Consider the following 15,444-nt stretch of genomic DNA (forward strand, 5'->3'; position numbering starts at 1 on the left):
GATAACCTATGATCAAAAAAATTTAAATAGAAAAGAATACAGGATTTTCCCTCATGATAACAGGGGTCAGATTCATTTATAATACAACATCTGTCAATGAATCTTAATACATTATGTTATCAATGAGCCATAATATTACATTCTCTACCGACTCCTAATTTCATCCTTTCAAAACTTCATTAATCTACATCTACTTTCCAAGTAATTATATTTTTCACTATCAAGTATCATTATGAGAATTGCAGAGAATTGCATGCTAATGTTGTAAAACTTTCTTACATATATCATCTTTAATGAAAAGATGGAGTTTCTTTCCCAACTGCTTCACATCTACAGTTGCTAGTAATTTCATACAATCACTGTATATTTTATGTTTATGTGTAAATGAATAAAACAATGAGAAAATCTTTATTTTATTTTTATCAAAACTAGTTTGCTTTTGGAGGTTTCAGCTGAAGACTGCATCCATGCTGAGTCCATCAACTTTGGTGTAACCAGTTTTTATTTTACACTTACTTGCCAGCTTTCTTTCTAGAATTGCTTCTAGTGGAATAGAGAGTTAGATGGAGCTGCTCTTCTTTGTGTTTCCTGTTATCATGTGGGTTTATCTGGTACTTCAGATATAAATTTGTCCAGATTTTTTTTTTTAAAACATTCATATCTATATTTTGCAGAGCTTTTAGGCTGTTTGTCAGTCTTCAAAACCTAAGCTGTTACGGTAGTACAGTTCTATATTTAAGAGATGAGGAATTATGTATATTATTTACATTATTTACATTTGATGGATATTTGTCCTCATCTCGTTTGTTGTTAACACAACATTTCGGTTGATATACCCTCCAGCCTTCATCAGGTGTCTTGGGGAACTTTCGAACCTGGGTTCTCATTCCTAAGGTATTTTTTGATATTATTATTATTATTATTATTATTATTATTATTCAGGTCACTGCCTCGAATCAAACTCAGAATCTTGGGGTTAGTAGCCCACACTCATAACCACTATGCCATATGCCCATGGGCAATTATGGAGTGAATCTTTAGGTCTTATAAATCTAATATTCTCCTATCCTTACTTAATACCAGTTCCTATATGCTATTCATATCTGCACTCAGTCAACTAAAGAGGTTGTTGTGTCCTAGCATATGTGCTGCTTCTTTTAGTTTTCGTATTTTCCAGTGGTGTTCTCTGTCTATTATTTTAACTTCATCCCAGAGGGAGAGGTGGTCTCCATTTTTCCACACATGATCAGCTATACCCGATTTATCAATATCTCCTCGTGTCACAGCTTTGCGATGTTCCTCTACCCTTATTTTGAGGGGGTGGCATGTTTCGCCTTTGTATAACCTATCACAGCTGCATAGGATGGAGTACACGCAGTTTTGGGTCATATTCTCTTCTATTGGTGATTTTACCCGAAGGAGATATTTGCGAAGTGTTGTATTATTCTTGAATACTGTCCTGATGTCATATGGGCCACATATCTTTTGTATTTTTTGGGGGAAGCCTTTCACATAGGGTAGACAGACTGTAGACAGTTTATTGGTTTCATCCTCTCTTTTCTTCATAATTGGAGTAGATAGTATGTTTTGGGGATAGTTGTTGCTTAATAGATTGTTACTGAGCTTGATCATTTCTTCGTGGTGGGTATCACAATCGTAAATAATGTAAATAATGTGTTACAGTAGTGTCCCTAATCTAAATGGAGAGGATAGGTTCTTTGGTACAATGCAGTGGCATTCAGTTTGGTCATTGGTATAGCTTTCAATCCCTAAACCATCCGGGATCTTCCATACATATATCACTACATATCTTTTGCATCTTCTCCCTACGGAGCAAATTCTCAACTTTTTTAGCCTTTCCCAGTGGCTCATCTGTTGCACCAAGTCAATATTCTTTGCGTAATAGCATTAGATTGATTTGAGTTCTGCAGTTAGTTTGATGCTTTGTAGCAACAACAGTTGGAAGCAGTAATTTAGGCAGTTTAGAAATAAAATATTCTCCATAAGAGATACATGGTATCCTTTCTCCTGGCTCTGAATGATCTCATAATCCAGCCAGCCACTCGCCTGCATAGTGTAGCCATCTCAGTAATATGCACATAGGAATGATACATCAATACTCATGTGGATTTCCAGGTCATACATGAAGCCTGACTCTGGGATTGCACTGATCCTGTGCATTCTCTGATCCTGTGCATTCCTCTGATCCTGTGCATTCCAATTGCAGTCTATTTGTGGACCAATAGTCAAGTATTTTCATAGTCAAGTATTTTCATAGTCAAGTATTTTCATCAGTCAATTTGTATCTTGCATCTAGGTCTTTCTGCAGTTTTTGAGTGTCAGAGTCTTTGACCACTTGTGATACTTTTGCATCATCAGCATAACTGATGAGAGTGGCTGACTGTATGATTGAGGGCATATCTGAGAGAGCCACTACAAACAGTAGTGGTCCCAGTACAGTTCCCTGAGAGACTCTGCTGAGAATTGGTGTCTCCTCAGAGAGAGCTCCATTGGCTGCAACTGTCTGACTTCTAGCTTTTAAAAAGTCATGCAGCCACTTCCCTAGTTTTCCAGCAATACTAAGATCATACAGTTTGTGACATATCATCTCATGAATAACTTTGTCAAAAGCCTTGGCAAAGTAAAGATATATTACATCCACATTTGAGTGGTTGGGCTGTTGTTTCAGTTCCCAGCTATAATGCTGTAGTAACTGTATGAGGCAGCACCTTCCTGAACAGAAGCCATTCTGCATGTTTGTGAGCAAGCTATTTTCTTCTCAGAATGTGATCAACCTCCTTCTGACAATATGTTCTATGACTTTGCCAGCATGTAAAGTCAGAGAGGTAAGCCTGTAATTTTTAGCATCTACACTGCTTCCTCTTTTTTGGACAGAGTATATTGTACCTTCTTTTAATATTTTGAATTTACCACATGCAAGGAAACTCTGAAAAGTATGTCTTTAGAAGTATGCTTTGCATGCCTTTAAAATAACAGCTGGAAATCCATCAGGGTCCATTGCTAAGTTTGAGTCCATCTCATCAATGGTTGATATTACATCTTCCTCTTTTTGTTTTGAGAATGTGAAGGTTAAATCCAAGAATTCAGTCCAGAGTTTTAACTTTAGTAGTTAGGTGTATTTTCTTGGTATATTCACTTTTCGGGGATTAGCATTTGAGGGTTCAGAAAAGAATGTAGGTGGGTGGTGAGATTTATTTTGTTGACACATTGGTATTATTTATCATTTTTTTCTTGTTTATATTTAGAGAATACTGGTTATTACCTAAGTATGTTACAGTGATATTAATATGGAGAATTTTTTAAACAAATGTCTTAATGTTCACAAGAATATGTTGGTGGGTTTAAAGGGTATAGATCAGCATATTTATCTCAAGTGGATTATCTTTCTGGAAAATATTTGATTGCCATTTATACTATTCAATGTATGTGTTTAAGAAGGGAAAGTTTGTAGGCTGCTTTTTATTAATATTTCTGAAATTTGGTATCAGACATGGGATTTTTTTATAATCTTATGTTATTTGTATTAAAATGTGTCATACATGTGCATTATAAAAGAATGCACAAGGAATTCTAAGTCAGGTTGTTCCTCTATCTTCCTTGCATAAATGTATGTGTGTGGATGTGTGCATTCTATTTTATGTGTGTATATTATAGTTGATGGTGAAGGTATTAATGGTAGAAGTAAGGTGGTGAGGTATTTTTATATTTAGCCATTAGAAAAAACTATAGGTTTGAAATGTTTTTAAGATTTGTACTTACATAAAGAGACTAGGTTCTTTAATGTAAGAATAGGATAGGATTCATTCATACAGAATTAGTATGGCTTGTTATTACCCTTATAATGCTGTGCATGTAACAATATTTTCCAGTATATAGTAAATGGAGTACCTTTTTTATTTTAATGTCCATATATGCTTGAATAGAGAGGTATCATTGTTCCTGTTTGAGTTTCAAAAAGTGCATGTGTATTGGTTGTAGTGTGTTTTGAATTGGTTTGCTGTAGACCCTATATATGTAGATGTAGTAGTTGGTTTAATATTCATGGTTGCTGTTGTGCTATAGACAATATTGCTTGAGAGACACTTTCCTTCTAGAGGGCAAGATGAAGATGTTCTACAACTGCAATTGTTATTATTTGTGTGATTTTGTTTTCAGATTTAGAGGGATGTTGGTGGTTATAATTGACTACAGTTATTTCAAAATTGTTAGTTGTAGAATATGACACTTTTGTGTTGTGCCTGTTAATGTTTGAGATACTTGTGATTAGGGTGGAAGTGTTTTTGAAATAGTGAAAAATAATTTGGCTATTAGAGTAGAAACTTGTATGTTGAAGAGGAGGTTGAACCACATATTTTTTTTATTTTTTGAAGATATAATATTGTTTATATATACGACTTTTTCTTTGTATACAGTTATTGAGAGCTTCATTGTATGGGGTTGCTATTTCACTGGGTATTTTTTCATTAGAAGATAAAGAAGAGAATCTAATGGAAATAAACCTTGCTAGGTTTTTAATTATGCCTTTGGGGTAGTTGAAGTGTCTGTGGATATATTGGATTTTTCATTGTCTTTCTTGTAGGGTTTGTAGATACTGGATTCTAAATCAAGTGTAACATCAAGGAAGTTCACAAATTTAAGCTGTCTCTACTGTTATGAGAAAGCCCAAGTTTTTAAGAAATGGTGTAGTTCTTTTCTAAATTTATCAGTTTTTCGTAGGTTGTGGTTTCTTAATAGAAGTAGCCCTGTAGAGACCACCTGAGAGGAAGGGGAAATTTGCCATGTAGTTTTTCTAATATGTAAAGGCCAATGATGTCACTTACCTCTGCTGAATCTTTAGATCTCATGCTCATGTCAAAAGAATCTTCAGTATTTTTCTTAATCCAGAAAGCATTGTCTCAAAAGTGGAGGGATTTCCTTGCTTGTAATATTGTATCTATTTCAGTGTCATTTATTTTTGTTACTGTCTTAGTGACGTTCAGGACATCCATGAGAATAAGCTTTGATATTGACGTGTAATAATCTTTCATGTCAAGGATTATTGATGTCTAAATTACCCTAGAAAATTTTAAATTAACAGAGACTATATAAGACCAAGATGAACTTAAATGGCTTACAGTCTGATGATGGCTTACCTAGCCAAAACTTTGAAGTCACTGTCAATTGAATACTATTCTTGTTAAAGAATAATATAAATATATACATATGTTGTGTGGCCATACAAACACAAGACCAATTAAACCAACTGAACAGCCTTTATGACTATCTTCTCTCTAGACTCAACACCCTCCCACCGCAACATAGTGTAGCAGCAGCAACAGTTTAGTTAACAGACTGAAATCTGCCATCCCTCTGGGTAACAGCTCTAGGATGACAGCAATAACAATTCTCCAGTGACTACAGAAGGGATCCATTAGAGAAACATAACAACAGTGGCAACTATAGAAAGAACAACAGCAGCAGTGATAGCAGTGACAACACTCCATTGAAGGCACAGAAAAGAAAAAGATGATAACAACTAGGACTGCAACACAGATCACAACAGAGCTACCACTGCCACTGACAAAAACAACATCAGCATGTAGTATTAATAGCAATAGTGCTAACAATAGTACGAATGAGAATAACAGGTAAAAGTGGTGTAAGTGATTTCGTTGTGTCTGGGGTGAGTCATACTGCTTTAATATCTAAAACACTCAATTCCCATTTATTTATTATTTATATTTTTCCTTTTCCAAAATTTTCATTGCTTTTGCAACCTTGTCAATGGATGTTGATTCTGACCATCATCAGAGCTGTGTTCCTTTTGTCTGTTTATGCACATGTGTGCACCAGTGTGTATATGTGCTTGTGTATGTATGCATGTATGTATGTATGTATGTATGTATATATGCATGTATGTATGTATGTGTGTATGTATGTTTGTATGTATGTGTGTATGCATGTATGTATTCTGCATATTCATGCGTTTGTGTGTGTGTGTGTGTGTATGCATGCTTGTGTATTTGTGTATGCATGTGTGTGTGTGTGTATGTGCACGCGTGTTTGAATGTGTCTATGTGTATGAGTCTCTGCAACGATGTATGTACATCTGCTATACATGGATGTGTGTCTTCAAATGTGTCTTTGTGTGTATGTGTGTGTGTGGAGTGTGTATATATGGTCGTGTGTTTCTGACTCCTTTTGTGTGTCTTTGTGTGTACACATACATTATTATCTTGATTATTATTATTATTATTATTATTATTATTATTATTATTATTATTATTATTATTTTGTACTAGGTATGGCAAGGGGCTTCATCTGTTATCAAAGCCTGAGCAAATTCCATCTTCAGCATTTCGGAGCTACCTGCCCTGCATACAGACAGCCTCTTCCCCATGTGGCATTAATATGCACTGGAGTCTAGGCTATTTGAACAAAAGAGTGTGACAGATGGAACAAACCGATACCACTTAAAACAAATTCATTGTAGAAGTAGTTTGAAGGTGAGTTCAAAGTCTTACAGTGACAGGATATGGCAATGGGAACAGGTAAAGGATGTTGCTAGAAGTTCCTAGCCAGAGTCTCACACATAGGCAGCATAGAGGGTGACGGCCATCTCTTTGTAGAATTTAAAGCACATGCAAGATTCATGTCCTCTTTTATGTAGTAAGCAGTCCTATCTAGGTGTTGTAACACTGTGAGAAAAGGAACCCTAAAAAATGTGTTGCCTTCAATAAGCTTCGCATTAACTGTAGATGTCTAGCCATCCAGTTTATTGCAGTTGAGATAAAATAAAAGAAGCCTGCTAATCTTTTGTTGTTAGAATGTAAGAACTTTACAAAACAACAAAGACAATCTAGAATGAAAAACAGCACTAATTGTAAAGGTTATCGGCTTCCATAATATTGATATTGCTGCACTAAGTGAAACTAGGCTTGTGGACACTGGTAAATTAGAAGTTCAAAGTGGCTATGCAGTTTTTAGAGTGGAAAACCAGCAGATGGATCAAGAATTTGTGGTGATGGCTTTGCTATTAAATCAACTCTACTCCACAAATTGCCATCCATCCCTCATTCTATACACCCATAGGTAACTTCTCATCTATACACATTATCAGTGCATATGCATCTACTTTATCAGCATCAAAACAAGAACACAACATCTACCCTAAATTACAAACAGTTGCCAGTAAAACTTCATATCATGACAAAGTCAAATTGATGAGTGATTTTAATGCCAGAATAGGTAACAAACATATGGTGTGACCAAAGGTAATAGGAAAACATGGAACAGAACAGATGAATGCAAGTGGGTTATGGCTGCTGTCTTTTTGTCAACAATTTGGTCTAACAATTACAAACACAATGTTTCAGCAGGCAGATAAATATAAAAACACTTGGAAACATCCCCAAACTGGTAATTGGCACATGCTTGACTATGTCACAACTAAGAACAAAGATTGCAGCGATTTCAGATTAATTAGTGCTTACAAAACTCCTAAGTGTTACTCAGATCACAGAATAGTCGGCAGTAAGGTATTTGTTAAACCACATACAAAGAAGCCACTGAAATCAAGTATACCTCTGAAAATAGACGTGTCTTTAAAAAATCCAGAAACAACAAAAAATTTTGAAATGTATATTAATTCAAAACTTGAGAGAACATAGAAGAAAGCAATGATTCTGAAGTTTTGTGGTAACATCAAATTATGACAGCATCAAATGGAAGACCCAAGATTGGTTTAAGAACAATTCTCAAATCAAACCTCTCCTAGAAACTATGTACAAAAGACACAAGGCATGGATCTCAAACAACATTCATGCTAATATGGTTGCTACATTAGGAGATGACACTCCAGCTTTATAAACAGTGCAAAATCTGGCAGCTGAATTTAGAAAGGGAAAGGAGAATCATGAAGATGACCCAATGCTTGAAAGTTCTACAACTGCTACCATAGTCATCTTCACCACAAGGTGATGGATGATAGACAATTGACTATAATCAAATAGCCAATGCAATTAGCATATCCTGTGAGAGAGTTGAGAACATTTTACACAATGGACTTGGCATGATGACAAAGAGACAATCCATGTAGTGGAAACATCCCTCATCACCTACTCCAAACAAGGACAACATTGTTTCATCTGCAAGGAAGATGATAGCCTCAGTTTTTTGGGATGCAAAAGGCATTGTGTTTATTGTTATCTTCAAAAGGGCTACACCATCAATGGAGAGTATTATGCCAACTTTCTAAGACAGTTACAAAAGAATATCAAGACCAAACGTCCAGGAAAACTGACAAAAGTGGTCTTGTTTCATCAGGACAATGCTCCTACACACAAGTCCTTCATTTCAATGGTTTCCGTGCATGATCATAGCTTTGAACTGGTTGATCACTCTCTCTATTTTTCTGATTTGGTCCCCTCTATCATCTGTTCCCCAACATGAAAGTACACTTGACTGGGAACCAGTATCGAGTGATGATGATGTCGTATCTACTGTTGATGACTTTTTAACCAGCAGAATATAAGCTTCTTCACCAACGGGATCTGAGCACTACAACTCTGATGAAAGTGTAATGACCACAAGGGGGATTATGTTTAGAAATAAACCTCATTTGGTCACACTCCATGAAAGTATCTTGGTCAGCCTATTAACTTTTCATCCAACCCTCATGTACATGAGTTTCTTTGCCCTAGGTGTCAGGAAGTCACTTGGCACAAAAAAGAAACAAAATTGAAAGAAAAAAACTAATAATAATATTCATCATCGTTTAACGTCCGCTTTCCATGCTAGCATGGGTTGGACGATTTGACTGAGGACTGGTGAACCAAATGGCTACACTAGGCTCCAATCTGATTTGGCAGAGTTTCTACAGCTGGATGCCCTTCCTAACGCCAACCACTCCGAGAGTGTAGTGGGTGCTTTTACATGCCACCGGCACGAAGGCCAGTCAGGAGGTACTGGCAATGGCCACGCTCAAAATGGTGTATTTTACGTGCCACCTGCACAGGAGCCAGTCCAGCAGTACTGGCAACGAACTCACTCGAATGTCTTTTTACGTGCCACTGGCACAAGTGCCAGGAGGACGACGTTGGTAATGATCATGCTCAAGTGGTGCTATTTACATGGCCCTGGCACGGAAGCCAGACAGCTGGCGTTCTGGCAACGATCACGCTCAGACGGTGCTCTTAGTGATCTACTGGTACAGGTGCCATCGCGATTTCGCTTTCGTTTGCCCCAACAGGTCTTCGCAAGCCGAAATCCTTTCTGCTATAGGCACAAGGCCTGAAATTTGGGGGGAGGGGGTAAGTCGATCACATCAAACCCAGTACTTGACTGGTACTTAATTTATCGGCCCCAGAAGGATGAAAGGCAAATTCAATCTCAACAGAATTTGAACTCAGAACATGAAGATGGACAAAATGTCACTAAGCATTTTGCCTGGCATGCTAATTATTCTGCCAGCTCACAACCTTGATGTTGATGATGATGATGATGATGATAATAATAATCTTTGCTACTTTAGGCACATGACCCGAAATTTGGGGAGAGGGGGGCCAGTCGATTAGATCGACCCCAGTACACAACTGGTACTTAATTTATTGACCCCGAAAGGATGAAAAGCAAAGTCGACCTTGGCGGAATTTGAACTCAGAATATAAAGAGAGACGAAATACCGCAAAGCATTGCACCTGGCATGCTAACATTTCTGCCAGCTCGCCGCCTTTATAATATAAAAGATGGACTACCACAAATATTCTGCTCAATAATAATGATAATAATAATAATAATAATAATAATAATAATAATAATAATAATAATAATGGTTTCAAATAACAATAATAATAATGGTTTCAAATGTTTAGGAGGCTAATCAATTACATTGACCCCAGTGTTTCACTGGTACTTATTTTATCAACCCTGAAAGGATGAAAGGCAAAGTTGACATTGGCAGAATTTGAACTCAGAAAATAGTAATCAGCAAAATACTGCTAAGCATTTCATCCAGCGACAACAACAACAACAATAATAATAATAATAATAATAATAATAATAATAATAATAATAATAATAATAATAATAATAATAATAATAACAATAATAACAATAATAACAATAATAATAATAATAATAATAATAATAATAATAATAATAATAATAATAATCAATGCCTTGATGCAGTACCAGGCAGTGGCTCTCATGGCTTCTGATCTTGATTGATTGGAAGTGTTATCGTGTACATTGTTTTGTCTTGGTATAAAAGATGGTCTACAGCAAATATTCTGCTTAATACCACAGATTTGCTTGTTGGCTGTTTGACCTTAACCAGTTGAGTATGTCCCTTGGTGGCTGACGATATGTGCGTCTCTGATCATGAGCAGAAGTAATGGGGGAGCATCATAGCCATGTGTTGAGAGGAATTCTTTGGGGTTTGAATAATTCAACTTTGGAAACATGGGTGTTTTGCTCAACATCCTTAAACAAACCTTACTCAGGGACCTTTTGAGCGGGATGGGCTACCCAACCTGAAGAAAATTCTAACTGGGCCCCTGCGAGGTTATGTGCTGTTTATCTTGATATGAGATCACCATGTCGCGCACATATGGTTATGATGCATGTGCCTGGTGTACCCTTATCAGATGGGTAGTCATGATGGGTATACTGGGCTTCGTATATTTTACCCCAGTGTCACTTTGATGGCATGCACTGCTCTCTCACTCAATAATAATAAATGTGATATATTCAAATTGAAGTGTTTTATTTCAAGGTAATTGTTATAAGCTTTGATCTTTTAAGTTTAAGAGATACTACAATCAGATTTAAGTACCTCAGCAAAACAAAATTTCTAAGGTAATGTATTTCTGAATTTGTATGTGATTATTTCAGTTTGTTTGATGAAGAGAAAATAACTGAGAATAAAACCTTAAAGGACACCAATGTCTAATATGGTTATATGTTAATTCCCTAATAGCTAATGCTCACCTTGTCTTTAGCACTCACTTATCCATACCTATCTTTTCCATTAACCACCAAACTGTAGATTCAAGATGCTCAGCCTTTTCTGCATCATTGCTCACTTTCACATAGAAAAATTTTCCACCGTCCACCTGTATACTAAATATTCAAAAGTATACCAGAAAAGCATACCAAAAAACATTGCCAATTTTTTAATTGTTACAAACAGATAACAATGAACAATTGTTACATCACAAGTTTTTTATTGAAAGTAATGTAAAAAGTAGTAACATTAAATATTTTGGCACACACATACCATTTTTATGTATCATCAACTTGACCCCTGTGTCTGTGTGATGCAGCTAGTGCAGACACATTAGGTTTTAAATTAGTCATCTTTAACTGCAAGTCACCTCACTTGATTATATCCAGCCTATTTTTACATTTACATAACAAGATATTAACACAGCTGAAGCCAAGCAGGACATTGGGAAAGCTAGCAAAATCAAATTTAAGTGCTTCCATAGATTAGGATAAGTTGTCACTGTACTTTAAGGATATCATGCTCACCATGAAGCCTTTACTGTATTGTGAGGTCATTGTCATTTTGTAAATCTATCAATTCTTCTTGTACATCATCTTTGCAATTGATTATGTAAACTTCAAATGTGTTAATATCCTGAAATCATCATTATGCAATGATTGCAAATGATTGCAATATGTAATGACATTCTCATTAACCAATTTATCTTTCAAGCTATCCAATTGTTGAAATTGTTGGAGTTGACGTCTTGAAATGTTCATCTTAAAAAGCATTAATTCAGAAATGAAGGTAGCGATGGATGATTTACAGCCAACAAGCATTTCTTTCTTTCCTTGCAATAACATACTGCAATCATTTAGTTTAGTGAATATGTCACTAAGAAAAAAAATAATGGGTTGGGGCTGAATAAGTAATATTTACTGCATTTTCGACTTTGAAGAAAAATATATTTTTTACAAATGTTCACTACTTTACAAAAACTATATCAGCTAAGCAAATGATCCTGATTTTTTTTAAATAATTCGAAAAAGAGTGGAACTTTTAAGATTGATGGAGGAGAGGAGAAGTTAAAAATTTTTTGAATTCCCATGTGTAGAATACAAATACGCAAAACTTTTCTGAAAATTCTAAAAAATATAAGAGTTATGAGGGATTAAATGGGGTGCTTAAACCAGAATTTTACCCTTCTCTAAATGCATTGAAATTACTATAACATATCCAGAACACTACTTCAGAAAATTATCTCCGTTCTCATTGAACATACAAAAAGACAAAATTAGATGGAGCAAAAATGAGTAAGACAAGATAAGATAAATTTGTCTCTTCAATTCTCCTGAATTACATTTGGGAAAAGACTTATACATATCAATATCCATTCATAGTCATCAGAAAAATCAGAAATGCAACAAATATTTAAAATATCTAGGTCAAATGAAAGAGGATCATGGAAAAATGTCACATTATATAAAATTAATGAAACTCCACTAAATCTAAAAACGCAACATAAAATTTTGTCTATAACTTCTTCATGATCTGCTGGAATGGCTCTCTTCCTGATATATTTATGCACCATGCAGTTAAAGGTAAGAAATTGTTGAAATTATACATTACTCATTTTGTCCCAGTTTAGACATAAGTTTTGTAGTGTAGGGAAAAAATCGACTTGGAATCCAGATATTTTATTAGCAACTTCAATTACAATCAGGTCAAAGTTGAGAAAAACTTTCTTAAATAAGTACCTGTCACCTGACTATGTTCCAAGCCCTTAGTTTCAACAACAACAATACTGACCAGTTTTTATTTCCAAAGATCATGCACTACTTGCAATGTAACAGTTTCAAATGGGTAGGGAGAAAATATCAGGAGATCAGGAATTGCTCATTTTGCCCCAGTTACCAATTTCCTCTACCTCCACCCCTACCTCACCCCTATTACATTTTGAAGCAATCAGAGAAGTGGATAGTGGAGTGTTTTGAGAAGAAATTATTATTTTATCAAACAGTTCAACCAAACAGACCACAAAGTTGCCTTTTGACAACCATCAGATATACAGCTATTTGTGACAAATTTCAACAATCATTCATATCTGCACATAAAGACCAGTAAATAAATTACATATGGTACACAACGTCAATTTCGGCATCTGGGCTATTTTGTGACAAACAGTGACAACAAGTAGGATCAAGTTTTGCAAATTGTTTATGCATATGATGTCCATGTACCAGAGGATTTAAACCCACTGCCATTGGTTGACTTACCTTATTTTACCAGTAAAACAGAACAAGCAAACCACAGTATACAAGCACCATGTTACTTTCTGAGATTCCTGCTGGGACCTAATCAAATAATCTTTTCAACTGAGTATCAGGTCGATGTGCTTAAATATTTTTAATAATTATACATTCAAAAGAAACCGAATCTGAGGTTATGAGTACCAAGATGAACACACAATGATGGGTGTGAGTTTCTTCAGTGTGTGTGTGTGGGATATGGAAACACACGCATGTGAAGAATGAAGGAAGCAATAGTCACATGTAAGTAGACAGTTAGAGAGGGGCAGAAAGGTTATTAATGAACCAGTAGGTAAAACCATGAAAATGTAAAATGTACAACTTAATATGTTATTTTAATCCACAAGGGAAATGAATTGTGTCGGGGAGATTTCTTGTCTCCGAGATGGGGGATGAGGATGGAATATTTTGAATTAGCTGCAGTATAGACTGCAACATTTCCCTTTGCTGGGACTGTTCCTCTTGAATATTTTCAATTGCAGTGAATAGCCGCCGATCCGGAACTGAAATAGAAAACAGAAAAAGAAAAGGTAGAGTAGAGTTACGAAATACTTGCTGAGTATACCTCTTGACATTAGTTGTTTATAGATATACTGAAAATAATACACAATCAATAATAATCTCATTTCACATTTGCTTTCTGGAATCAGAAAGATCGCTAAACCAACAATCAACAACTGTGGCCTTATATAAGGTCTAGTATAACACTAATATTTATCTGCCTTTTCTAGTTTGCCGTGATAAGAGGTAGGGGTTTCATATTTCACAAATGGGAATTATGATACCTATTTAACAGGGAAGTAGCACCTTGTTTCAGTGCCCTGAGGACCTCTAGAATAGTAAAAGACACCAAAGTTAATATTACAGTATTATATTCCTCATGCAAATACGAAGTTTTTGTACCTCTTCACCCAAAAAAGAAAACATCCAACATGGAGATGCTCTGGCTATCTGAAGCTAAAACTTATGATATCCTCTCACACAAATATCAGCAGACCAGTTAGGATGAGTTATACAATTTATTGTTTTTAAATAATCCTTTTGAAACAAGATAGGTTAAATTGATAAAATTCTTGAACATGTTTTTTTCTTTTGATTCTACCCTCATTTACCTGCCAATTATTTCTTAAGCACTGAAATTATGTATCAGGTGAAAGCATACATTTCAAGCATGGCTCTCCAAGGAATGATCCCAAGAGCTTTTGAGCACAAAATGTTTTATTTTTCTGTTTATAAATAAATTTGAAACTACTTTCCACATACCGATGATATAATATTGACTTACCATGCAACAACTATTCAGATTTTCCTGACAGGTTGGGAGGAGCTACATTTGCACTTCTTTCTTTTGGCGTATAATGAATGTCAGTTGGTTGTGGATATCTACTTGGCTCTGGAGAAGACAAGTGGGGGTTGAGATGCTCTCTCTTTTGGAAACTGAACGACAAGAGGAGGCTTTTGAAGCGTCCGTCTTTGATACTCAGAATCATCATCATCATCCTCATCATCTGAGAAAACTGATGCCCTATACAAAATAACATGAAAAATAAACAGGGAATTACATGTATTTCCCTTCACACAGTGAATAACCTGGGTATATGTTTGTCAATAGAACACATTGCAACTCATACAAATGTTTATAAGCCTCAAACTTGTAGTGCTATCTATGGACATGTCTGACAGCCTATCTGCACTTTCACGTAAAATGAAAGGTGGATGGTAGGTGGGGACTCAGAGTTTTACATAGGTGGCCTCAGGAACTGATATTCAGCCCCACTTCCAATGCAAATAATAAAATCAGCAAACATGGGGGTCATCCTAGCTGTCAGATATGTTGATAAACCCCAAGACAAAAAAATAAACAAACATCTAAAAGTGATTCACTAATTATACTACTTATTAAAGAACTTTTTGTCTGAAATCTGTAGACAGGCTATCTGTAGCTCTCCTAATGATATCCATTTCTGTAGGGTTTCATTGAGAAATTTGAAATATATTTTGAGCTGTAGTAGGTTTATGTTGGTTTATTTTCTGTTTGTTTTTGGCAACACACATCAAAACAAATATTCTGTCAAATGTTAATAACCACTCAAGTATTAGCTTTAAATGTAAACACCATAATGTTTGTTGATGCTTCAAAAAAACAAT

General features: G+C 35.5%; 1 protein-coding gene across 3 annotated transcripts in view; it reads right to left on the reverse strand.

Moving 5' to 3' along the window:
• Positions 1–13,612: 13,612 nt before the first annotated feature.
• Positions 13,613–15,444, reverse strand: part of LOC106878820 (uncharacterized) — a 42,750-nt gene continuing 40,918 nt past the window's right edge. For all 3 annotated transcript variants that reach the window (XR_016245206.1, XR_001410554.3, XM_089366663.1), the window contains 2 exons: positions 14,582–14,821; positions 13,613–13,799 (listed from right to left, as the gene is read on the reverse strand). Coding sequence is in view for 1 of the 3 variants with exons in the window: in XM_089366663.1 (XP_089222789.1) it covers positions 14,592–14,821 (230 nt within the window). In the remaining 2 variants the exon portion in view is untranslated. The remainder of the gene's footprint in view (positions 13,800–14,581; positions 14,822–15,444) is intronic.

The sequence above is a fragment of the Octopus bimaculoides genome, chromosome 19 (assembly GCF_046866305.1).
Source record: "Octopus bimaculoides isolate indiv1 chromosome 19, ASM4686630v1, whole genome shotgun sequence".
Lineage (NCBI taxonomy): Eukaryota > Metazoa > Mollusca > Cephalopoda > Octopoda > Octopodidae > Octopus > Octopus bimaculoides.